Source organism: Sphaerodactylus townsendi, linkage group LG03 (genome assembly GCF_021028975.2).
Source record: "Sphaerodactylus townsendi isolate TG3544 linkage group LG03, MPM_Stown_v2.3, whole genome shotgun sequence".
NCBI classification, from domain to species: Eukaryota; Metazoa; Chordata; class Lepidosauria; order Squamata; family Sphaerodactylidae; genus Sphaerodactylus; species Sphaerodactylus townsendi.
Window position 1 is genome coordinate 148,606,344 of NC_059427.1, and position 25,976 is coordinate 148,632,319.

Consider the following 25,976-nt stretch of genomic DNA (forward strand, 5'->3'; position numbering starts at 1 on the left):
ATTATTCGGCTGGTGAGGATGGTGCCAACGTGATACAGCGAAACCTGTTAAAGCCGTGCCGAGAAGCGTGAAAGGACCCTTAACTTGGCATCATGGAAGGAAAACGCGCGTGTTGCACTCAAGCGGCTTGTGACAATGGTCGGTGAATCCATAACAAGGGAACCAACATCAATGGATCCCCTCCTTTCAATCTTTTCCCTTGGCAGAGCCATTTCTGCAACTGCATTAAACATTCGCTGTCCGCCTTTTGTTCCATATTCTCAAAAGCTCAAAAGAGGTATCGCATATCAAACCACTTCTTCTGCAGAGCATCTTGCATTACGACTTGCCTTCAGATCCATCTGCTAACTGGCACAGAAGCAAGCATCCCTTGACTTATCTGCTTGCTGTGCTGTAGCTTAGAGCCCTTTGAAGACAGTAAAGGAGGTAGCGGTGAACATGAAAGAGATGCAGTCGGGCAAGTATTGCAAAGCAAGCAATTTCGACAAACGAAAGCTACCTGGTAGGTGTGTTTGCTCCTGGTGTTGAGCCGTTAGTGGAGAACTCATTGCTTGAAGGCAAGCCAAGCCCATAATGAATATTCTGTCTTAATCTTTCTATTCCCATGCAACCAAGCCCAGCTCTTCAAACAGATATAAGGAGAAATCTCCCACTCCCACAGCACAGGGGGCTCTTGGTCTCCTCTCACGCTGCTGCTCTCCTCCTGCTTCATAATCTTGCTATCCTGAACTCTTATTGTTCCTAAGAAGCCACCATGAGCCGGCAATTCAGCTCCAGATCGATGTCAGCAGGTGGAAGAAGGAGCTTCCCTGTTTCTAGCAGTGGTTTCAGAGCAGGCAGCGGTTCAACGTCCCTTGTTCCCATTGGAGGAGCGGGACCTTTAGGCGGGGGCTTTAGCAGCCGAAGTCTCTACGGCCTTGGAAGCAAGCGGATATCTCTGGGCCTAGTTTCTGGTGGTGGTGGTGGTGGTGGTGGTGGTGGGTTTGGTGGAAGAGGCGTAGGGTTCAGCAGCTATAGCACTGCAAATTATGGTGGTTTTGGTGGCGGTAGTGGTGGTGGTCTAGGGTTTGGAAGTGGTGTTGGCCTTGGTAGTGGAGCTGGCCTGGGAGGCTTGGGTGTCGGCGGATATGCCCTTTCAGGCCCTGGACCCTGCGCACCACCTGGACGCATCCATAACGTTATTGTTAACAAGAATCTGCTGACCCCTCTGCACATGGAAGTGGATCCTGAGCTCCAGAGGGTTCGGGTGCAAGAAAGGGAACAGATCAAGTCTCTCAACAACAAATTTGCTACTTTCATCGACAAGGTGAGCTCGGGCCTGAGGTGAACGGTATTGCCGAAAAAAGGGACCAAGACTTGATTTTATGATACTTGAAAATAGTCAGTGAAGATGACTTTGCATTCTATAGCTGTGCTTTGAAATGGGTCGTTTGAGTGTACTATTTTGAACTTCCTTTTTCCTCACAGCACCATTTGGCCCTCAGCAAAGATACCTAGGTTTTATGTAGTAGCTTTAAAGTACAGAAAAGTAGAGATGAATTGAAGAGCAGTATGACCTCATAACTATGAGAGTATTTTATGAATGGAATAAGCTGACTTAAAAAGTCCTTTCTTTGGAGGTTAAAAAAGTAAGGTTGTACAAGCGCCTGTCAGGAACGATATAAGTGTAGATTCTCCTGCTGTGGAACAATAGTTTGGATGAAATTATGAGTTTGTCCTTTTCTATTGCTATAATGTTTAGAAGTCACAAACATGTACAAAGAATTTTTTTTTTACTATACCTGGTTGGAAAGATGTTGATTTGCAAATTAATTAAGATGGTGATCTTTAAACTACTAAAACTGCCATACAACTCCTTTAGGTACCTCAGTTCTAAGGACTTTGAGTACCATGCTGTTCCATGATTGGTCCATAGACTATGCTGAGGTAATCTGCTGATCACAAATGTTTAAAAATTTGATTCTAAGGGTTTATAGTGCCAGCATCACAGGACACTGGGAATTTTGTTCATTATGGTCCAAAGCATCTCTAGAATACATTCTAGGAAAATTCTCAGTCTGATTCTGAGATGCTCAGAAATCATTAATGGGAACTATCTGTTGGTGGCTTCATGCAAATAAAATGTCATTCTGGTACTGACAGTCTCATTTCCTAGTTGTGCAAGTAACTTCGCTGGCAAATTCAGCATTGGAGAGCCAATCATATTTACCAAACTATAAGAATAAATTTCAATGAGCCTATTGTGGAACAAGTAGAATGGAGTCTGGTCCTACTTTGAAGATTGATCGGTATTATTGAAGCGTAAGCATTTGTGGGCTATTACAAAATAGACCTCTTTATTTTATTAACCAACTACTCACAATCTCTCTCTCTCTTTGTAGATAGATAGATAGATAGATAGATAGATAGATAGATAGATAGATAGATAGATAGATAGATAGATAGATAGATAGATAGATAGATAGATAGATAGATAGATAGATAGATATCCACTGAGAATTCACTGCATACATGTGATGACACCAACGCTAATCCACAACAATGTATATGACCATATCTTAATTTTTATTTCTGGATTATCTTATGAGAAAATTAGCTGTAAACCACTTAATTGCTCCAAAATAAGTGGTCTTGGACATTCATCATGTATTTCTATTCCTAATGTTGCTGAGAGATTATCTGAATTGCAGTTCTGTTGCACTTTCTGCGAAAATAAATTCTAAGCAAACAATTTTAATGAGATGAGGAATTTTTATTTCAGAGCAGTAAGGTGATGGGGTGCAGGCAGTAACATATTGCTATTCTTTTGAAGACTCATGGCATTTGTATGTTGTGCGTTTTGTCCAGGGAAGGCAAAGAAAATTAAGGGGTTCAGCATCTTGAATGCGTCGCTATGTACTAAAATGCAATCATGGAAAATCCACAAATACATTGAATGCACTGCATGGGATTTGTATGTTGCTATTCTGCTTGTACCCATAAATGCATGCATTGTGATGAAGTGCTGGGCTAGGTAGAGGTGTGCTTTGAAAAATGTACTTGAGGTTGGCATAGAGAGAGGAATCCTGTAGGATTATTTGAGAAGCCCATAGCAAGATCAACCACTCTGCGCTGTATCCCAGAAATCCTGTTCACTAAGTTAGGGATAAATAGTCCCTCCCCTCCCCCACCGCCGAGTGTCATGGTAAGGAAAATAAAATGCTCAAAGTTTCTGAGATACATAATATCTCCATAATATCCATAATATAATTTACATCTCTCCTTGGACTTTGTTGGCGTTATCCTGGCCAGAAAACACTTGGCTCTTCCATATGAAGGCTTTGCTGCCATGTGAGGTGGGTCGAATTGGTGGCATTGGCTATTTGTTGAATTCCTCTGGTGGCTATGAAAGCTCCTCTAATGATTAATGTGTGGGCGATTCCTAGTGTACAGTGATTTCTTCTTGCCGTCATCTAGGTAGAGTGAGGCATTGCTACTTCTCTTCCTTTTCTGAGATCCTTTTCAATGCTGGAAAGATGTAAACACATTCCAAGTTTACCTTACTTCCTCTGAAACCCAGAATTGCTCATTTGGAATAAATGGCGTGAGAGATCAGTTCTTGGATTGTTCAACTGCAGACAAAAAGCTCAACAAGCAGTTAACATTCTAAAATTCACTGCTAGTAGATATAGTGGTGGGCCCCACCATGAATGGCTTTCAAAGGGATTCATGGTGAATAGGTTCATCAATGACTGTTGGTCTGTTGACCTTCCAAGTCCAGAGACAAAACCTTTTGATACCAGTGCTAGGGGACAGCAGCAGATGGAGGTGTTGTCCCTTTTGAGAGCAAGTATGGTACAGTGGTTAAGAATGGTGGACTTTAATCCAGAGAACTGGATTTGATTCCCCACTCCTTCACATGAGCAGCAGATTCTTATTTGGTGAACTGGATTTGTTTCCCTGCTCCATGTGAAGCCAGCTGGGTGACCTTGGGCTCTTTTTAGGTTCTTTGAAACTCTTGCACAAAGAAAGGAATCACATCATGTTCTAGTCTAACCTTCCCTTTGACATGTTAATTATCCATACTCAGAGAGCTTTTTATATTGGTGAGTGTTCAAACATACCACTCCTTAGTCACAGGCTGAAGTTAAATGACCCAACAAATGTTGTGGCTCATGATGGATCTAGAGACGTAGGCCCTTTCCACACGGGCGGTTAATGGCGCCCTGGGGACAGCAAAAACGCCGTCCCCAGGGAGCCATTCGCACAGGGGGCGCAGCTGCTGCGCAGCTGCACCGCCCTTGCGCCGCCCGCCCAATATATCTGTTGGAGTGTCCAGGGTGGGTGGAGAAACCTTGTCTGTGAGTAACAAAGAAGGCAACCAGGTCAATAGTTGAGGGCATCTGAATAGAAGTATGAGTAACAATGAAAACTACAGCATGGGCGTAACACTGGAGATAGCAAGGTCACTGGTGGGAGCATCTGAATAGAAGTATCCTGGCCTTTGTTTCTTTTGTCTATGGTCTATTCTCTATTTCTTTTTGCACCAGGATGACCATAGACAAAAATGGATGACCATAGACAAAAGAAACAAAGGCCGGAGATGGCTGTTCAGATAACTTCCCCACCAATGACCTTGCTATCTCCAGTGTTACAACTCTTGCTCATAGTCTTCGATTGTTGCTCATGCTATTCAGATGCCCTCAACTATTCTTCGATTACTCACAGATAAAATTTCTCCACCGACACTCCAACTGATACCTCTCCACTTGCTTTCCCAACATCAGATCCTCTGAAGATGCCAGCCACAGATGCAGGTGAAACGTCAGGAGAGAATGCTGCTAAAACCCGGCCATACAGCCCGGAAACCACAAAGCACCCAAGTTGTGAAAGTGGTTTGAAAACGCATTATTTTGCGTGTGCGGAAGGGGCCTGACTGTTGCATTATAAGCACTGCATGCATAAAGGGCCTCTGTCTCTAAACCCCCTTCCGCACATGCAGAATAGTGCACTTTCAATCCACTTTCACAATTGTTGGTAAGTGGATTTTGCTATTCCGCACAGCTGCAAAGTGCATTAAAAGTGGGTTGAAAGTGCATTATTCTGCATGTGCGGAAGAGGATAAAATGTATGCTGCTTTGAGGTCTTTGGGGGAAGGGCAGGATTATAAATATATGAATAAGAAACAAATAAACAAAAATATATGTGTCCAGAGAGCCACGATGGCCCCTTCCGCACATGCGGAATAATGCACTTTCAATCTGTTTGCAAGTGGATTTTGCTATTCCACCCAGTAAAATCCAGCTGCAAGGTGCATTGAAAGTGGATTGAAAATGCATTATTCTGCATGTACGAAAAAAGCCTGTTTGTTTTGGTAGTCGGAATGTAGCTCCCGCTCTGCTGTAGATGCTCCCTGGGTGACCCTGAGCCAGCCCCTTTCTCTCAGCCCTACTTATCTCACAGAGCGGTTGTTGAAAGATCAAGGAGGGGAGAACAGTGGGGAATAAATGTTTCAATTAAATAACTTTTTTATGCCGTCAAGCCACAACTGACTTCTGGTGACCCTGAAGGGTTCAGAGGTGGTTTGCCATTGCTTGCCTCCGTGTCACAACCCTGGTATTCCTTGAAGGTCACCCATTCCAATATTAACCAGGGTATAAATTTTAAATTAAATCAATACAAAATAATTGTGTGCCAAAATGTAATGTGTAAAGAGCTTGGAGGTGGGGGCACACAGCAACCACAAAAATGGGCAGTTCGTTTTTTCCCCCAAACCTGTTTGCAAAGGTTCAAGGGAACAGAAAAACAACACTTATTCCTACAGGGTGCTCCATTTCTACCCAGAAACACTGGCCCCTTTCGCACATGCAAAATAATGCATTTTCAAACCACTTTCACAACTGTTTGCAAGTGGATTTTGCCATTCCGCACAGCTTCAAAGAGCATTGAAAGCAGTTTGAAAGTGCATTATTCTGCATGTGCAGAATGAGCCACTGCCTCCCTTCTCTATGATATCACTACCCTATCTGTTCCACGTAACTGCATCCAGGTTCTTGACTTCACAGGTAGTCAAGAACCTGCTACCTGCTCCTACCAACTGTGTCTCCTCCAACAGTGGAGACTCACACGTCAAACCCAAGAACAGCTTTGGAGATTATCCTCCGTGCAGGAACAGGAAGCACATGTGACAGAAATTTGGGTTTCCCTATAGAAAATGCAGTCTCTGCCTCTCCCACCATGAGAAGTTTGTATTTCGGAATGAGGAGACACAAAGGTTGTCCTTTAGACATTTGGCAAAGTAAGGAGTGTAGAGAACTCGCATCTCCTGTTCCTCCACTATTGATAGCATCTAAAATTGCCCTGAACCTGGGATAATTTCTGTGCTTATTAACAGCTAGATTTTCCCACCCCTACCTATCCCCCAAATACAAGAGAGTCTTCTTCAAACATAGTGGAGCTGCAACGACTTGAAGAAAGCTCTTCTCCTTGCTAGTAAGCATGCAAGGATTCTAGAAGCCCAAATCAGGAACCATCTGGCAACCTAACCTACAACTTCATGCCAAGCTTAAAAATATATTTTGATCATTAATTCTTTGTACAAACCTTTAGGCTAATGTACCTTAATTACCATTCTGTATTGTTTCCCAAATGAAGGTTTTGATGTTGTGAGACACGTAGTTTCTTGGCCACGGTCACCCAGCAAGACTTTGGCAGAGTCATGCTCTGCATGAGATTCCCACAGTTTTAAAATCTGTGTTCCGTTCACTCCCTGTGTGGTACTTTTATGGCCAAGATATGAACTCACACAGCCTTGGGAATACAAAGAAAATCGGCTCTCATCTTAAATGAAGAGCCCTCCCTCATAGATACCGTTGCCAGCTCTGGATGAGGAAGTTCCTAGAGATTTTGAGGGTGGATTCTGGGAAAAGTGGTATTTGGGGAGGGGAAGGATCTCATCAGGGTACAGTGGCGTAGGAGGTTAAGAGCTCGTGTATCTAATCTGGAGGAACCGGGTTTGATTCCCAGCTCTGCCGCCTGAGCTGTGGAGACTTATCTGGGGAATTCAGATTAGACTGTACACTCCCACACACGCCAGCTGGGTGACCTTGGGCTAGTCTCAGCTCTTTGGAGCTCTCTCTATTTCCATTACACTCACAGGAGGGTGTGTGTCTGTTTGTGAGGGGGGGGGAAGGGCAAGGAGATTGTAAGCCCCTTTGAGTCTCCTGCAGGAGAGAAAGGGGGGATATAAATCCAAACTCTTCTTCTTCTTCTTCATAGAATTCACCCTCCAAAGCAAATATTTTATCCAGGGGAACCGGCCTCTGCCATCTGGACATCAGTTGTAATAGCAGGCTAGCAACCCTGCTAGTAGACCGACCTGAAATTGCATGCCATTTCCTAAACAGACTTCAGGTTTTCATGTAACATACCAACCAGGCCTTAACAAGAATTTTCATGTCTACCTCAAATGCACCCTGGGAACTGTGGTTTTATGAGAGCTTTGAGAATTCCCTGTTAGTAGAGTTTGGTCCTCCTCAAAAGAATTACATTTGCCAGAGTTTTATGAAAGCCATGACAAGAAAATTAAAACAGCTCAGTGCCGAACACACCTCACGGAGTAGTGATGAAAATAAAATGGAGGAGGAGGTTAGAAGCCACTCTGAGTCCCCCATAGGGAGAAAAGTGGGATGTGAGTGAAGGAAACAAGCAAAAATCTATTGTGTTAGATTCAGGCTAAATTGGCAGTTTCCTCTGATCCTTTGTTCTTGCTGAAGACCCCCGCCCATGTAATTACTCAGGGGTAGCATTTCATGGAGATCAGTGGGCTGCAGTGGGAAGGCAGAAGCAGAAAAGATGCATTCTGTAGATGTATCAACAGATATAGAATTCCACTGCTAGTGATGGGATACTCAGAGAGAGAGAGAGAGAGAGAGGTAGTACTGAACTGTTACTGAACTGCTGGGGATAATTAGGAAAGGAGTTGATAATAAAACTGCAAAGATTGTCATGCCCTTATATAAAGCCGTGGTGCGACCGCACTTGGAGTCCTGTGTTCAGTTCTGGTCGCCACATCTCAAAAAGGATATCGAAGAGATAGAAAAAAGTGCTGCAGGAGAGAAGAGACACGAGGATGATTGGGGAAGGATTGGAGCACCTTCAGCTTCTGAGGGAGAGGCTGCAGCGTTTGGGACTCTTTAGTTTGGAGAGGAGACGTCTGAGGGGGGATATGATTGAAGTCTATAAAATTATGCATGGGGTAGAAAATGTGGACAGAGAGAAATGTTTCTCTCTTTCTCACAATACTAGAACCAGGGGGCATTCATTGAAAATGCTGGGGGGAAGAATTAGGACTAATAAAAGGAAACACTTCTTCATAGCCGCGTGTGATTGGTGTTAGGGAATATGCTGCCACAGGAGGTGGTGATATTACTCACCTGGATAGCTTTAAAAGGAGCTTGGACAGATTTATGTGGAGGAGAAGTCGATTTATGGCTACCAATGTTGACCCTCCTTGATCTGAGGTTGCAAATGCCTTAGCAGACCAGGTGCTCAGGAGCAGCAGCAGCAGAAGGCCATTGCTTTCACATCCTGCCTGTGAGCTCCCCAAGGCACCTGGTGGGCCACTGCGAGTAGCAGAGAGCTGGACTAGATGGACTCTGGTCTGATCCAGCTGGCTTGTTCTTATGTTCTTATGTTCTTATGTTATTCTGAGCAGGGCAAAACCAAAAGAAGGTTATAGTATCACATGGGTCGATCCTGCACAGCATAATTATACCAGTTACATTCAGTATTTTAAAATCCAGGTCTATTTTATCCCAGTTTCTCCCTTCGCATGGGTGCCTGTCGCCGTAATGGAATCAAGAAGATTGTGAGGAAATGCTCCAGTTCGTTTCACTTGAGGCTGAGTTTTTTTCCATTTACACCGCAAGCATGCCCACACATATCCCCAGTGTCCAGCGCCTCTGATTGGTCAACCCACAATGACCATGGAAAATCCAAGTTCTGGATAGGGACCAGCACAGCCTGCAAAGTGGCAAGCCAAAAACGTAGAGCAACAATGAGGGAGAGCATCACATTCCCACTCACATTCTCTCATTTTGCAGAAAACAAGACCCTGCCCCCCCTCCCATGATATGCCCAGTAACATTCAGTCTAAGATGCACCCATAACTACACCCTCTGAGCAACTAGTACATGTACAGAAAAAAAAATTGGGACATTTTTGGGACTCCACTCCCAATTAACTCAGCTGAAATGGCACTCAGTTGATACCATGAGCAGAAACCATTCTTCAGGGAATGTTTCAGGAAGGGTGGGCTGTCACACCGGTCGGCGGGTCAGCAGAGATGAAACTGACATGATGTCAGGCAGGGAGATCACGGGAGATCAGGTGGGAGGGCGGAAAAAATAAATCTGTTTTGCTTGGTGTTCGCACAGAAGTGGGCTCAAAACAGGATTTTTGAAAAAGGTTGCAATTTTAGCTGTCTTTGGCCGCTTCCGCACGGAGGCGGAAGCGGCTGGGTTGGTGCATTTCACGCCGACCCGACGATGCTGGGACCGTCCGCACGGACGGTCTCAGAAATAACTGGGGAGACGGCGCCGCTGGGCGCCGTCACCTGGTCGCCTTACCTGCTCTCCAGCCCTCCGGCGCGTCGCCGGGGCCTGGGGACACGCCTCCCCTGCCCTGCGCGCCTGCTTTTATTATTGCCAGAGCAGGAGAGGCGTGTCCCCAAACCCCAGCGACATGGCAGAGGGCCGGAGAGCAGTTAAGGGAAGCAAGGGAGTGGGGGGGAAGCTTGCGAGGAAGCCATTGCCGTTAGCACAGCAGCGGCTTCCCCCCCCCCCACCCCCCCCCCCCCCCACCCCCCCCCCCCCCCACCCCCCCCCCCCCCCACCCCCCCCCCCCCCCACCCCCCCCCCCCCCCACCCCCCCCCCCCCCCACCCCCCCCCCCCCCCACCCCCCCCCCCCCCCACCCCCCCCCCCCCCCACCCCCCCCCCCCCCCACCCCCCCCCCCCCCCACCCCCCCCCCCCCCCACCCCCCCCCCCCCCCACCCCCCCCCCCCCCCACCCCCCCCCCCCCCCACCCCCCCCCCCCCCCACCCCCCCCCCCCCCCACCCCCCCCCCCCCCCACCCCCCCCCCCCCCCACCCCCCCCCCCCCCCACCCCCCCCCCCCCCCACCCCCCCCCCCCCCCACCCCCCCCCCCCCCCACCCCCCCCCCCCCCCACCCCCCCCCCCCCCCACCCCCCCCCCCCCCCACCCCCCCCCCCCCCCACCCCCCCCCCCCCCCACCCCCCCCCCCCCCCACCCCCCCCCCCCCCCACCCCCCCCCCCCCCCACCCCCCCCCCCCCCCACCCCCCCCCCCCCCCACCCCCCCCCCCCCCCACCCCCCCCCCCCCCCACCCCCCCCCCCCCCCACCCCCCCCCCCCCCCACCCCCCCCCCCCCCCACCCCCCCCCCCCCCCACCCCCCCCCCCCCCCACCCCCCCCCCCCCCCACCCCCCCCCCCCCCCACCCCCCCCCCCCCCCACCCCCCCCCCCCCCCACCCCCCCCCCCCCCCACCCCCCCCCCCCCCCACCCCCCCCCCCCCCCACCCCCCCCCCCCCCCACCCCCCCCCCCCCCCACCCCCCCCCCCCCCCACCCCCCCCCCCCCCCACCCCCCCCCCCCCCCACCCCCCCCCCCCCCCACCCCCCCCCCCCCCCACCCCCCCCCCCCCCCACCCCCCCCCCCCCCCACCCCCCCCCCCCCCCACCCCCCCCCCCCCCCACCCCCCCCCCCCCCCACCCCCCCCCCCCCCCACCCCCCCCCCCCCCCACCCCCCCCCCCCCCCACCCCCCCCCCCCCCCACCCCCCCCCCCCCCCACCCCCCCCCCCCCCCACCCCCCCCCCCCCCCACCCCCCCCCCCCCCCACCCCCCCCCCCCCCCACCCCCCCCCCCCCCCACCCCCCCCCCCCCCCACCCCCCCCCCCCCCCACCCCCCCCCCCCCCCACCCCCCCCCCCCCCCACCCCCCCCCCCCCCCACCCCCCCCCCCCCCCACCCCCCCCCCCCCCCACCCCCCCCCCCCCCCACCCCCCCCCCCCCCCACCCCCCCCCCCCCCCACCCCCCCCCCCCCCCACCCCCCCCCCCCCCCACCCCCCCCCCCCCCCACCCCCCCCCCCCCCCACCCCCCCCCCCCCCCACCCCCCCCCCCCCCCACCCCCCCCCCCCCCCACCCCCCCCCCCCCCCACCCCCCCCCCCCCCCACCCCCCCCCCCCCCCACCCCCCCCCCCCCCCACCCCCCCCCCCCCCCACCCCCCCCCCCCCCCACCCCCCCCCCCCCCCACCCCCCCCCCCCCCCACCCCCCCCCCCCCCCACCCCCCCCCCCCCCCACCCCCCCCCCCCCCCACCCCCCCCCCCCCCCACCCCCCCCCCCCCCCACCCCCCCCCCCCCCCACCCCCCCCCCCCCCCACCCCCCCCCCCCCCCACCCCCCCCCCCCCCCACCCCCCCCCCCCCCCACCCCCCCCCCCCCCCACCCCCCCCCCCCCCCACCCCCCCCCCCCCCCACCCCCCCCCCCCCCCACCCCCCCCCCCCCCCACCCCCCCCCCCCCCCACCCCCCCCCCCCCCCACCCCCCCCCCCCCCCACCCCCCCCCCCCCCCACCCCCCCCCCCCCCCACCCCCCCCCCCCCCCACCCCCCCCCCCCCCCACCCCCCCCCCCCCCCACCCCCCCCCCCCCCCACCCCCCCCCCCCCCCACCCCCCCCCCCCCCCACCCCCCCCCCCCCCCACCCCCCCCCCCCCCCACCCCCCCCCCCCCCCACCCCCCCCCCCCCCCACCCCCCCCCCCCCCCACCCCCCCCCCCCCCCACCCCCCCCCCCCCCCACCCCCCCCCCCCCCCACCCCCCCCCCCCCCCACCCCCCCCCCCCCCCACCCCCCCCCCCCCCCACCCCCCCCCCCCCCCACCCCCCCCCCCCCCCACCCCCCCCCCCCCCCACCCCCCCCCCCCCCCACCCCCCCCCCCCCCCACCCCCCCCCCCCCCCACCCCCCCCCCCCCCCACCCCCCCCCCCCCCCACCCCCCCCCCCCCCCACCCCCCCCCCCCCCCACCCCCCCCCCCCCCCACCCCCCCCCCCCCCCACCCCCCCCCCCCCCCACCCCCCCCCCCCCCCACCCCCCCCCCCCCCCACCCCCCCCCCCCCCCACCCCCCCCCCCCCCCACCCCCCCCCCCCCCCACCCCCCCCCCCCCCCACCCCCCCCCCCCCCCACCCCCCCCCCCCCCCACCCCCCCCCCCCCCCACCCCCCCCCCCCCCCACCCCCCCCCCCCCCCACCCCCCCCCCCCCCCACCCCCCCCCCCCCCCACCCCCCCCCCCCCCCACCCCCCCCCCCCCCCACCCCCCCCCCCCCCCACCCCCCCCCCCCCCCACCCCCCCCCCCCCCCACCCCCCCCCCCCCCCACCCCCCCCCCCCCCCACCCCCCCCCCCCCCCACCCCCCCCCCCCCCCACCCCCCCCCCCCCCCACCCCCCCCCCCCCCCACCCCCCCCCCCCCCCACCCCCCCCCCCCCCCACCCCCCCCCCCCCCCACCCCCCCCCCCCCCCACCCCCCCCCCCCCCCACCCCCCCCCCCCCCCACCCCCCCCCCCCCCCACCCCCCCCCCCCCCCACCCCCCCCCCCCCCCACCCCCCCCCCCCCCCACCCCCCCCCCCCCCCACCCCCCCCCCCCCCCACCCCCCCCCCCCCCCACCCCCCCCCCCCCCCACCCCCCCCCCCCCCCACCCCCCCCCCCCCCCACCCCCCCCCCCCCCCACCCCCCCCCCCCCCCACCCCCCCCCCCCCCCACCCCCCCCCCCCCCCACCCCCCCCCCCCCCCACCCCCCCCCCCCCCCACCCCCCCCCCCCCCCACCCCCCCCCCCCCCCACCCCCCCCCCCCCCCACCCCCCCCCCCCCCCACCCCCCCCCCCCCCCACCCCCCCCCCCCCCCACCCCCCCCCCCCCCCACCCCCCCCCCCCCCCACCCCCCCCCCCCCCCACCCCCCCCCCCCCCCACCCCCCCCCCCCCCCACCCCCCCCCCCCCCCACCCCCCCCCCCCCCCACCCCCCCCCCCCCCCACCCCCCCCCCCCCCCACCCCCCCCCCCCCCCACCCCCCCCCCCCCCCACCCCCCCCCCCCCCCACCCCCCCCCCCCCCCACCCCCCCCCCCCCCCACCCCCCCCCCCCCCCACCCCCCCCCCCCCCCACCCCCCCCCCCCCCCACCCCCCCCCCCCCCCACCCCCCCCCCCCCCCACCCCCCCCCCCCCCCACCCCCCCCCCCCCCCACCCCCCCCCCCCCCCACCCCCCCCCCCCCCCACCCCCCCCCCCCCCCACCCCCCCCCCCCCCCACCCCCCCCCCCCCCCACCCCCCCCCCCCCCCACCCCCCCCCCCCCCCACCCCCCCCCCCCCCCACCCCCCCCCCCCCCCACCCCCCCCCCCCCCCACCCCCCCCCCCCCCCACCCCCCCCCCCCCCCACCCCCCCCCCCCCCCACCCCCCCCCCCCCCCACCCCCCCCCCCCCCCACCCCCCCCCCCCCCCACCCCCCCCCCCCCCCACCCCCCCCCCCCCCCACCCCCCCCCCCCCCCACCCCCCCCCCCCCCCACCCCCCCCCCCCCCCACCCCCCCCCCCCCCCACCCCCCCCCCCCCCCACCCCCCCCCCCCCCCACCCCCCCCCCCCCCCACCCCCCCCCCCCCCCACCCCCCCCCCCCCCCACCCCCCCCCCCCCCCACCCCCCCCCCCCCCCACCCCCCCCCCCCCCCACCCCCCCCCCCCCCCACCCCCCCCCCCCCCCACCCCCCCCCCCCCCCACCCCCCCCCCCCCCCACCCCCCCCCCCCCCCACCCCCCCCCCCCCCCACCCCCCCCCCCCCCCACCCCCCCCCCCCCCCACCCCCCCCCCCCCCCACCCCCCCCCCCCCCCACCCCCCCCCCCCCCCACCCCCCCCCCCCCCCACCCCCCCCCCCCCCCACCCCCCCCCCCCCCCACCCCCCCCCCCCCCCACCCCCCCCCCCCCCCACCCCCCCCCCCCCCCACCCCCCCCCCCCCCCACCCCCCCCCCCCCCCACCCCCCCCCCCCCCCACCCCCCCCCCCCCCCACCCCCCCCCCCCCCCACCCCCCCCCCCCCCCACCCCCCCCCCCCCCCACCCCCCCCCCCCCCCACCCCCCCCCCCCCCCACCCCCCCCCCCCCCCACCCCCCCCCCCCCCCACCCCCCCCCCCCCCCACCCCCCCCCCCCCCCACCCCCCCCCCCCCCCACCCCCCCCCCCCCCCACCCCCCCCCCCCCCCACCCCCCCCCCCCCCCACCCCCCCCCCCCCCCACCCCCCCCCCCCCCCACCCCCCCCCCCCCCCACCCCCCCCCCCCCCCACCCCCCCCCCCCCCCACCCCCCCCCCCCCCCACCCCCCCCCCCCCCCACCCCCCCCCCCCCCCACCCCCCCCCCCCCCCACCCCCCCCCCCCCCCACCCCCCCCCCCCCCCACCCCCCCCCCCCCCCACCCCCCCCCCCCCCCACCCCCCCCCCCCCCCACCCCCCCCCCCCCCCACCCCCCCCCCCCCCCACCCCCCCCCCCCCCCACCCCCCCCCCCCCCCACCCCCCCCCCCCCCCACCCCCCCCCCCCCCCACCCCCCCCCCCCCCCACCCCCCCCCCCCCCCACCCCCCCCCCCCCCCACCCCCCCCCCCCCCCACCCCCCCCCCCCCCCACCCCCCCCCCCCCCCACCCCCCCCCCCCCCCACCCCCCCCCCCCCCCACCCCCCCCCCCCCCCACCCCCCCCCCCCCCCACCCCCCCCCCCCCCCACCCCCCCCCCCCCCCACCCCCCCCCCCCCCCACCCCCCCCCCCCCCCACCCCCCCCCCCCCCCACCCCCCCCCCCCCCCACCCCCCCCCCCCCCCACCCCCCCCCCCCCCCACCCCCCCCCCCCCCCACCCCCCCCCCCCCCCACCCCCCCCCCCCCCCACCCCCCCCCCCCCCCACCCCCCCCCCCCCCCACCCCCCCCCCCCCCCACCCCCCCCCCCCCCCACCCCCCCCCCCCCCCACCCCCCCCCCCCCCCACCCCCCCCCCCCCCCACCCCCCCCCCCCCCCACCCCCCCCCCCCCCCACCCCCCCCCCCCCCCACCCCCCCCCCCCCCCACCCCCCCCCCCCCCCACCCCCCCCCCCCCCCACCCCCCCCCCCCCCCACCCCCCCCCCCCCCCACCCCCCCCCCCCCCCACCCCCCCCCCCCCCCACCCCCCCCCCCCCCCACCCCCCCCCCCCCCCACCCCCCCCCCCCCCCACCCCCCCCCCCCCCCACCCCCCCCCCCCCCCACCCCCCCCCCCCCCCACCCCCCCCCCCCCCCACCCCCCCCCCCCCCCACCCCCCCCCCCCCCCACCCCCCCCCCCCCCCACCCCCCCCCCCCCCCACCCCCCCCCCCCCCCACCCCCCCCCCCCCCCACCCCCCCCCCCCCCCACCCCCCCCCCCCCCCACCCCCCCCCCCCCCCACCCCCCCCCCCCCCCACCCCCCCCCCCCCCCACCCCCCCCCCCCCCCACCCCCCCCCCCCCCCACCCCCCCCCCCCCCCACCCCCCCCCCCCCCCACCCCCCCCCCCCCCCACCCCCCCCCCCCCCCACCCCCCCCCCCCCCCACCCCCCCCCCCCCCCACCCCCCCCCCCCCCCACCCCCCCCCCCCCCCACCCCCCCCCCCCCCCACCCCCCCCCCCCCCCACCCCCCCCCCCCCCCACCCCCCCCCCCCCCCACCCCCCCCCCCCCCCACCCCCCCCCCCCCCCACCCCCCCCCCCCCCCACCCCCCCCCCCCCCCACCCCCCCCCCCCCCCACCCCCCCCCCCCCCCACCCCCCCCCCCCCCCACCCCCCCCCCCCCCCACCCCCCCCCCCCCCCACCCCCCCCCCCCCCCACCCCCCCCCCCCCCCACCCCCCCCCCCCCCCACCCCCCCCCCCCCCCACCCCCCCCCCCCCCCACCCCCCCCCCCCCCCACCCCCCCCCCCCCCCACCCCCCCCCCCCCCCACCCCCCCCCCCCCCCACCCCCCCCCCCCCCCACCCCCCCCCCCCCCCACCCCCCCCCCCCCCCACCCCCCCCCCCCCCCACCCCCCCCCCCCCCCACCCCCCCCCCCCCCCACCCCCCCCCCCCCCCACCCCCCCCCCCCCCCACCCCCCCCCCCCCCCACCCCCCCCCCCCCCCACCCCCCCCCCCCCCCACCCCCCCCCCCCCCCACCCCCCCCCCCCCCCACCCCCCCCCCCCCCCACCCCCCCCCCCCCCCACCCCCCCCCCCCCCCACCCCCCCCCCCCCCCACCCCCCCCCCCCCCCACCCCCCCCCCCCCCCACCCCCCCCCCCCCCCACCCCCCCCCCCCCCCACCCCCCCCCCCCCCCACCCCCCCCCCCCCCCACCCCCCCCCCCCCCCACCCCCCCCCCCCCCCACCCCCCCCCCCCCCCACCCCCCCCCCCCCCCACCCCCCCCCCCCCCCACCCCCCCCCCCCCCCACCCCCCCCCCCCCCCACCCCCCCCCCCCCCCACCCCCCCCCCCCCCCACCCCCCCCCCCCCCCACCCCCCCCCCCCCCCACCCCCCCCCCCCCCCACCCCCCCCCCCCCCCACCCCCCCCCCCCCCCACCCCCCCCCCCCCCCACCCCCCCCCCCCCCCACCCCCCCCCCCCCCCACCCCCCCCCCCCCCCACCCCCCCCCCCCCCCACCCCCCCCCCCCCCCACCCCCCCCCCCCCCCACCCCCCCCCCCCCCCACCCCCCCCCCCCCCCACCCCCCCCCCCCCCCACCCCCCCCCCCCCCCACCCCCCCCCCCCCCCACCCCCCCCCCCCCCCACCCCCCCCCCCCCCCACCCCCCCCCCCCCCCACCCCCCCCCCCCCCCACCCCCCCCCCCCCCCACCCCCCCCCCCCCCCACCCCCCCCCCCCCCCACCCCCCCCCCCCCCCACCCCCCCCCCCCCCCACCCCCCCCCCCCCCCACCCCCCCCCCCCCCCACCCCCCCCCCCCCCCACCCCCCCCCCCCCCCACCCCCCCCCCCCCCCACCCCCCCCCCCCCCCACCCCCCCCCCCCCCCACCCCCCCCCCCCCCCACCCCCCCCCCCCCCCACCCCCCCCCCCCCCCACCCCCCCCCCCCCCCACCCCCCCCCCCCCCCACCCCCCCCCCCCCCCACCCCCCCCCCCCCCCACCCCCCCCCCCCCCCACCCCCCCCCCCCCCCACCCCCCCCCCCCCCCACCCCCCCCCCCCCCCACCCCCCCCCCCCCCCACCCCCCCCCCCCCCCACCCCCCCCCCCCCCCACCCCCCCCCCCCCCCACCCCCCCCCCCCCCCACCCCCCCCCCCCCCCACCCCCCCCCCCCCCCACCCCCCCCCCCCCCCACCCCCCCCCCCCCCCACCCCCCCCCCCCCCCACCCCCCCCCCCCCCCACCCCCCCCCCCCCCCACCCCCCCCCCCCCCCACCCCCCCCCCCCCCCACCCCCCCCCCCCCCCACCCCCCCCCCCCCCCACCCCCCCCCCCCCCCACCCCCCCCCCCCCCCACCCCCCCCCCCCCCCACCCCCCCCCCCCCCCACCCCCCCCCCCCCCCACCCCCCCCCCCCCCCACCCCCCCCCCCCCCCACCCCCCCCCCCCCCCACCCCCCCCCCCCCCCACCCCCCCCCCCCCCCACCCCCCCCCCCCCCCACCCCCCCCCCCCCCCACCCCCCCCCCCCCCCACCCCCCCCCCCCCCCACCCCCCCCCCCCCCCACCCCCCCCCCCCCCCACCCCCCCCCCCCCCCACCCCCCCCCCCCCCCACCCCCCCCCCCCCCCACCCCCCCCCCCCCCCACCCCCCCCCCCCCCCACCCCCCCCCCCCCCCACCCCCCCCCCCCCCCACCCCCCCCCCCCCCCACCCCCCCCCCCCCCCACCCCCCCCCCCCCCCACCCCCCCCCCCCCCCACCCCCCCCCCCCCCCACCCCCCCCCCCCCCCACCCCCCCCCCCCCCCACCCCCCCCCCCCCCCACCCCCCCCCCCCCCCACCCCCCCCCCCCCCCACCCCCCCCCCCCCCCACCCCCCCCCCCCCCCACCCCCCCCCCCCCCCACCCCCCCCCCCCCCCACCCCCCCCCCCCCCCACCCCCCCCCCCCCCCACCCCCCCCCCCCCCCACCCCCCCCCCCCCCCACCCCCCCCCCCCCCCACCCCCCCCCCCCCCCACCCCCCCCCCCCCCCACCCCCCCCCCCCCCCACCCCCCCCCCCCCCCACCCCCCCCCCCCCCCACCCCCCCCCCCCCCCACCCCCCCCCCCCCCCACCCCCCCCCCCCCCCACCCCCCCCCCCCCCCACCCCCCCCCCCCCCCACCCCCCCCCCCCCCCACCCCCCCCCCCCCCCACCCCCCCCCCCCCCCACCCCCCCCCCCCCCCACCCCCCCCCCCCCCCACCCCCCCCCCCCCCCACCCCCCCCCCCCCCCACCCCCCCCCCCCCCCACCCCCCCCCCCCCCCACCCCCCCCCCCCCCCACCCCCCCCCCCCCCCACCCCCCCCCCCCCCCACCCCCCCCCCCCCCCACCCCCCCCCCCCCCCACCCCCCCCCCCCCCCACCCCCCCCCCCCCCCACCCCCCCCCCCCCCCACCCCCCCCCCCCCCCACCCCCCCCCCCCCCCACCCCCCCCCCCCCCCACCCCCCCCCCCCCCCACCCCCCCCCCCCCCCACCCCCCCCCCCCCCCACCCCCCCCCCCCCCCACCCCCCCCCCCCCCCACCCCCCCCCCCCCCCACCCCCCCCCCCCCCCACCCCCCCCCCCCCCCACCCCCCCCCCCCCCCACCCCCCCCCCCCCCCACCCCCCCCCCCCCCCACCCCCCCCCCCCCCCACCCCCCCCCCCCCCCACCCCCCCCCCCCCCCACCCCCCCCCCCCCCCACCCCCCCCCCCCCCCACCCCCCCCCCCCCCCACCCCCCCCCCCCCCCACCCCCCCCCCCCCCCACCCCCCCCCCCCCCCACCCCCCCCCCCCCCCACCCCCCCCCCCCCCCACCCCCCCCCCCCCCCACCCCCCCCCCCCCCCACCCCCCCCCCCCCCCACCCCCCCCCCCCCCCACCCCCCCCCCCCCCCACCCCCCCCCCCCCCCACCCCCCCCCCCCCCCACCCCCCCCCCCCCCCACCCCCCCCCCCCCCCACCCCCCCCCCCCCCCACCCCCCCCCCCCCCCACCCCCCCCCCCCCCCACCCCCCCCCCCCCCCACCCCCCCCCCCCCCCACCCCCCCCCCCCCCCACCCCCCCCCCCCCCCACCCCCCCCCCCCCCCACCCCCCCCCCCCCCCACCCCCCCCCCCCCCCACCCCCCCCCCCCCCCACCCCCCCCCCCCCCCACCCCCCCCCCCCCCCACCCCCCCCCCCCCCCACCCCCCCCCCCCCCCACCCCCCCCCCCCCCCACCCCCCCCCCCCCCCACCCCCCCCCCCCCCCACCCCCCCCCCCCCCCACCCCCCCCCCCCCCCACCCCCCCCCCCCCCCACCCCCCCCCCCCCCCACCCCCCCCCCCCCCCACCCCCCCCCCCCCCCACCCCCCCCCCCCCCCACCCCCCCCCCCCCCCACCCCCCCCCCCCCCCACCCCCCCCCCCCCCCACCCCCCCCCCCCCCCACCCCCCCCCCCCCCCACCCCCCCCCCCCCCCACCCCCCCCCCCCCCCACCCCCCCCCCCCCCCACCCCCCCCCCCCCCCACCCCCCCCCCCCCCCACCCCCCCCCCCCCCCACCCCCCCCCCCCCCCACCCCCCCCCCCCCCCACCCCCCCCCCCCCCCACCCCCCCCCCCCCCCACCCCCCCCCCCCCCCACCCCCCCCCCCCCCCACCCCCCCCCCCCCCCACCCCCCCCCCCCCCCACCCCCCCCCCCCCCCACCCCCCCCCCCCCCCACCCCCCCCCCCCCCCACCCCCCCCCCCCCCCACCCCCCCCCCCCCCCACCCCCCCCCCCCCCCACCCCCCCCCCCCCCCACCCCCCCCCCCCCCCACCCCCCCCCCCCCCCACCCCCCCCCCCCCCCACCCCCCCCCCCCCCCACCCCCCCCCCCCCCCACCCCCCCCCCCCCCCACCCCCCCCCCCCCCCACCCCCCCCCCCCCCCACCCCCCCCCCCCCCCACCCCCCCCCCCCCCCACCCCCCCCCCCCCCCACCCCCCCCCCCCCCCACCCCCCCCCCCCCCCACCCCCCCCCCCCCCCACCCCCCCCCCCCCCCACCCCCCCCCCCCCCCACCCCCCCCCCCCCCCACCCCCCCCCCCCCCCACCCCCCCCCCCCCCCACCCCCCCCCCCCCCCACCCCCCCCCCCCCCCACCCCCCCCCCCCCCCACCCCCCCCCCCCCCCACCCCCCCCCCCCCCCACCCCCCCCCCCCCCCACCCCCCCCCCCCCCCACCCCCCCCCCCCCCCACCCCCCCCCCCCCCCACCCCCCCCCCCCCCCACCCCCCCCCCCCCCCACCCCCCCCCCCCCCCACCCCCCCCCCCCCCCACCCCCCCCCCCCCCCACCCCCCCCCCCCCCCACCCCCCCCCCCCCCCACCCCCCCCCCCCCCCACCCCCCCCCCCCCCCACCCCCCCCCCCCCCCACCCCCCCCCCCCCCCACCCCCCCCCCCCCCCACCCCCCCCCCCCCCCACCCCCCCCCCCCCCCACCCCCCCCCCCCCCCACCCCCCCCCCCCCCCACCCCCCCCCCCCCCCACCCCCCCCCCCCCCCACCCCCCCCCCCCCCCACCCCCCCCCCCCCCCACCCCCCCCCCCCCCCACCCCCCCCCCCCCCCACCCCCCCCCCCCCCCACCCCCCCCCCCCCCCACCCCCCCCCCCCCCCACCCCCCCCCCCCCCCACCCCCCCCCCCCCCCACCCCCCCCCCCCCCCACCCCCCCCCCCCCCCACCCCCCCCCCCCCCCACCCCCCCCCCCCCCCACCCCCCCCCCCCCCCACCCCCCCCCCCCCCCACCCCCCCCCCCCCCCACCCCCCCCCCCCCCCACCCCCCCCCCCCCCCACCCCCCCCCCCCCCCACCCCCCCCCCCCCCCACCCCCCCCCCCCCCCACCCCCCCCCCCCCCCACCCCCCCCCCCCCCCACCCCCCCCCCCCCCCACCCCCCCCCCCCCCCACCCCCCCCCCCCCCCACCCCCCCCCCCCCCCACCCCCCCCCCCCCCCACCCCCCCCCCCCCCCACCCCCCCCCCCCCCCACCCCCCCCCCCCCCCACCCCCCCCCCCCCCCACCCCCCCCCCCCCCCACCCCCCCCCCCCCCCACCCCCCCCCCCCCCCACCCCCCCCCCCCCCCACCCCCCCCCCCCCCCACCCCCCCCCCCCCCCACCCCCCCCCCCCCCCACCCCCCCCCCCCCCCACCCCCCCCCCCCCCCACCCCCCCCCCCCCCCACCCCCCCCCCCCCCCACCCCCCCCCCCCCCCACCCCCCCCCCCCCCCACCCCCCCCCCCCCCCACCCCCCCCCCCCCCCACCCCCCCCCCCCCCCACCCCCCCCCCCCCCCACCCCCCCCCCCCCCCACCCCCCCCCCCCCCCACCCCCCCCCCCCCCCACCCCCCCCCCCCCCCACCCCCCCCCCCCCCCACCCCCCCCCCCCCCCACCCCCCCCCCCCCCCACCCCCCCCCCCCCCCACCCCCCCCCCCCCCCACCCCCCCCCCCCCCCACCCCCCCCCCCCCCCACCCCCCCCCCCCCCCACCCCCCCCCCCCCCCACCCCCCCCCCCCCCCACCCCCCCCCCCCCCCACCCCCCCCCCCCCCCACCCCCCCCCCCCCCCACCCCCCCCCCCCCCCACCCCCCCCCCCCCCCACCCCCCCCCCCCCCCACCCCCCCCCCCCCCCACCCCCCCCCCCCCCCACCCCCCCCCCCCCCCACCCCCCCCCCCCCCCACCCCCCCCCCCCCCCACCCCCCCCCCCCCCCACCCCCCCCCCCCCCCACCCCCCCCCCCCCCCACCCCCCCCCCCCCCCACCCCCCCCCCCCCCCACCCCCCCCCCCCCCCACCCCCCCCCCCCCCCACCCCCCCCCCCCCCCACCCCCCCCCCCCCCCACCCCCCCCCCCCCCCACCCCCCCCCCCCCCCACCCCCCCCCCCCCCCACCCCCCCCCCCCCCCACCCCCCCCCCCCCCCACCCCCCCCCCCCCCCACCCCCCCCCCCCCCCACCCCCCCCCCCCCCCACCCCCCCCCCCCCCCACCCCCCCCCCCCCCCACCCCCCCCCCCCCCCACCCCCCCCCCCCCCCACCCCCCCCCCCCCCCACCCCCCCCCCCCCCCACCCCCCCCCCCCCCCACCCCCCCCCCCCCCCACCCCCCCCCCCCCCCACCCCCCCCCCCCCCCACCCCCCCCCCCCCCCACCCCCCCCCCCCCCCACCCCCCCCCCCCCCCACCCCCCCCCCCCCCCACCCCCCCCCCCCCCCACCCCCCCCCCCCCCCACCCCCCCCCCCCCCCACCCCCCCCCCCCCCCACCCCCCCCCCCCCCCACCCCCCCCCCCCCCCACCCCCCCCCCCCCCCACCCCCCCCCCCCCCCACCCCCCCCCCCCCCCACCCCCCCCCCCCCCCACCCCCCCCCCCCCCCACCCCCCCCCCCCCCCACCCCCCCCCCCCCCCACCCCCCCCCCCCCCCACCCCCCCCCCCCCCCACCCCCCCCCCCCCCCACCCCCCCCCCCCCCCACCCCCCCCCCCCCCCACCCCCCCCCCCCCCCACCCCCCCCCCCCCCCACCCCCCCCCCCCCCCACCCCCCCCCCCCCCCACCCCCCCCCCCCCCCACCCCCCCCCCCCCCCACCCCCCCCCCCCCCCACCCCCCCCCCCCCCCACCCCCCCCCCCCCCCACCCCCCCCCCCCCCCACCCCCCCCCCCCCCCACCCCCCCCCCCCCCCACCCCCCCCCCCCCCCACCCCCCCCCCCCCCCACCCCCCCCCCCCCCCACCCCCCCCCCCCCCCACCCCCCCCCCCCCCCACCCCCCCCCCCCCCCACCCCCCCCCCCCCCCACCCCCCCCCCCCCCCACCCCCCCCCCCCCCCACCCCCCCCCCCCCCCACCCCCCCCCCCCCCCACCCCCCCCCCCCCCCACCCCCCCCCCCCCCCACCCCCCCCCCCCCCCACCCCCCCCCCCCCCCACCCCCCCCCCCCCCCACCCCCCCCCCCCCCCACCCCCCCCCCCCCCCACCCCCCCCCCCCCCCACCCCCCCCCCCCCCCACCCCCCCCCCCCCCCACCCCCCCCCCCCCCCACCCCCCCCCCCCCCCACCCCCCCCCCCCCCCACCCCCCCCCCCCCCCACCCCCCCCCCCCCCCACCCCCCCCCCCCCCCACCCCCCCCCCCCCCCACCCCCCCCCCCCCCCACCCCCCCCCCCCCCCACCCCCCCCCCCCCCCACCCCCCCCCCCCCCCACCCCCCCCCCCCCCCACCCCCCCCCCCCCCCACCCCCCCCCCCCCCCACCCCCCCCCCCCCCCACCCCCCCCCCCCCCCACCCCCCCCCCCCCCCACCCCCCCCCCCCCCCACCCCCCCCCCCCCCCACCCCCCCCCCCCCCCACCCCCCCCCCCCCCCACCCCCCCCCCCCCCCACCCCCCCCCCCCCCCACCCCCCCCCCCCCCCACCCCCCCCCCCCCCCACCCCCCCCCCCCCCCACCCCCCCCCCCCCCCACCCCCCCCCCCCCCCACCCCCCCCCCCCCCCACCCCCCCCCCCCCCCACCCCCCCCCCCCCCCACCCCCCCCCCCCCCCACCCCCCCCCCCCCCCACCCCCCCCCCCCCCCACCCCCCCCCCCCCCCACCCCCCCCCCCCCCCACCCCCCCCCCCCCCCACCCCCCCCCCCCCCCACCCCCCCCCCCCCCCACCCCCCCCCCCCCCCACCCCCCCCCCCCCCCACCCCCCCCCCCCCCCACCCCCCCCCCCCCCCACCCCCCCCCCCCCCCACCCCCCCCCCCCCCCACCCCCCCCCCCCCCCACCCCCCCCCCCCCCCACCCCCCCCCCCCCCCACCCCCCCCCCCCCCCACCCCCCCCCCCCCCCACCCCCCCCCCCCCCCACCCCCCCCCCCCCCCACCCCCCCCCCCCCCCACCCCCCCCCCCCCCCACCCCCCCCCCCCCCCACCCCCCCCCCCCCCCACCCCCCCCCCCCCCCACCCCCCCCCCCCCCCACCCCCCCCCCCCCCCACCCCCCCCCCCCCCCACCCCCCCCCCCCCCCACCCCCCCCCCCCCCCACCCCCCCCCCCCCCCACCCCCCCCCCCCCCCACCCCCCCCCCCCCCCACCCCCCCCCCCCCCCACCCCCCCCCCCCCCCACCCCCCCCCCCCCCCACCCCCCCCCCCCCCCACCCCCCCCCCCCCCCACCCCCCCCCCCCCCCACCCCCCCCCCCCCCCACCCCCCCCCCCCCCCACCCCCCCCCCCCCCCACCCCCCCCCCCCCCCACCCCCCCCCCCCCCCACCCCCCCCCCCCCCCACCCCCCCCCCCCCCCACCCCCCCCCCCCCCCACCCCCCCCCCCCCCCACCCCCCCCCCCCCCCACCCCCCCCCCCCCCCACCCCCCCCCCCCCCCACCCCCCCCCCCCCCCACCCCCCCCCCCCCCCACCCCCCCCCCCCCCCACCCCCCCCCCCCCCCACCCCCCCCCCCCCCCCCCCCCCCCCCCCCCCACCCCCCCCCCCACCCCCCCCCCCCCCCCACTCACCCCACACACCCCCCCACCCCCCCCCCCCCCCACCACCCACCACACCCCCCACCCCACCCACCCCCCCCCCCACCCCCCACCCCCCACCCCCCCCACCCCCCCCCCCCCCCCCCCCCCACCCCCCCCCCCCCCCACCCCCCCCCCCAGCACACATTCCTTGAGTGCCAGGAGCTCATTGCAGCGAGGGCACACCCATGACTTCTGTCCTTGTGGCAGATAGCCGTACATGTGACACTCAGTGCAAAACGCTGGAAAGCCCCCATCCCCCTGCTGGCTTCCTGCCTTCATATCTGATTTTGTTTAGATATTTAAATATTAAACTTTTAGTCAGTGCCCCCCTGGAGCTATCTGTACCTACTATCCCTCAAGAAATGTCCATATTTATTTTTTAAAAACCCAAAAAACAAAGAAAACCAAAAACCGCTGGTTCCAGAGACTGAACTAAAGACTGACTGACTCCCAATTCCTCTCAGCAGTAGCCCCACCTCTGGCAGCCTAGGGAATAAAGAGGAACAAGAGATAACCCTCTTGTTAACCCCTGTTAAGCTCCACTTCTCAGCAGCCTCAGCAGCGTCACCTTCTCAGCAGCCTTACAAGGGAGAAAGAAGAGATGGCCTGCTAACCCCTCAGTTAAAATACACTGTTTTAAAGATGTGGCTTTGAGAAAAGCCCTCCAAAATGAACTTCAGAGCTCAGCTTCTGCTCTTCCTAGCCCAATCCTCTTCTCCATTACTGCTCTCTGCTGGGCTGGTCTCTAGGAGACTGAACTAAAGCACTGACTGACTCACCCTCTCCAGCAGCCCCTCTCTCAGCAGCCCAGGACAAAGAGGGAACAAGAGATAACCCTCTGCTAACCCCCCTGTTAAGTCTCCCACCTCTCAGCAGCCTCAGCAGCCTCACTTCTCAGCAGCCTTACAAAGAGAAAAACAGAGATAACCCCTGCTAACCCTCTGTTAAAATACACTGTTTTAAAAGATGTGGCTTTGAGAAAAGCCCTCCAAAATGAACACCAGAGCTCACTCTGCTCTTCCTGGCCCAGTCCTCTTCTCCACTGCTACTCCTCTCTTTAATGCATTGGGGGAAAAACAGCCCATCTTGTTGAAGAAGGTTCAAAAGCTTAGAAGCAAATTCTGTCATTAGACTATTGCAATAGATTCTGTGGTATCAAAAAAGACATTGACAGATTCTGCATATTGTTTGAGTAAACTCTTTGTTGTATATACTGAACTAATGTTCTATAATGTGCGTTTTTATTAACTTGGCTTTGTCTCTGTACTTTACCTTTGTTGATGACTTTGTTG

General features: G+C 73.1%; 1 protein-coding gene across 1 annotated transcript in view; it reads left to right on the forward strand.

The window, feature by feature from the left end:
- The first annotated feature begins 619 nt into the window (after positions 1 to 619).
- LOC125427916 (keratin, type II cytoskeletal 3-like) overlaps positions 620 to 25,976 on the forward strand; it is a 95,488-nt gene continuing 70,131 nt past the window's right edge. Inside the window, exon 1 of the mRNA XM_048487482.1 lies at positions 620 to 1,306. Coding sequence (XP_048343439.1) covers positions 755 to 1,306 — 552 coding nt within the window. The 5' untranslated portion in view covers positions 620 to 754. The remainder of the gene's footprint in view (positions 1,307 to 25,976) is intronic.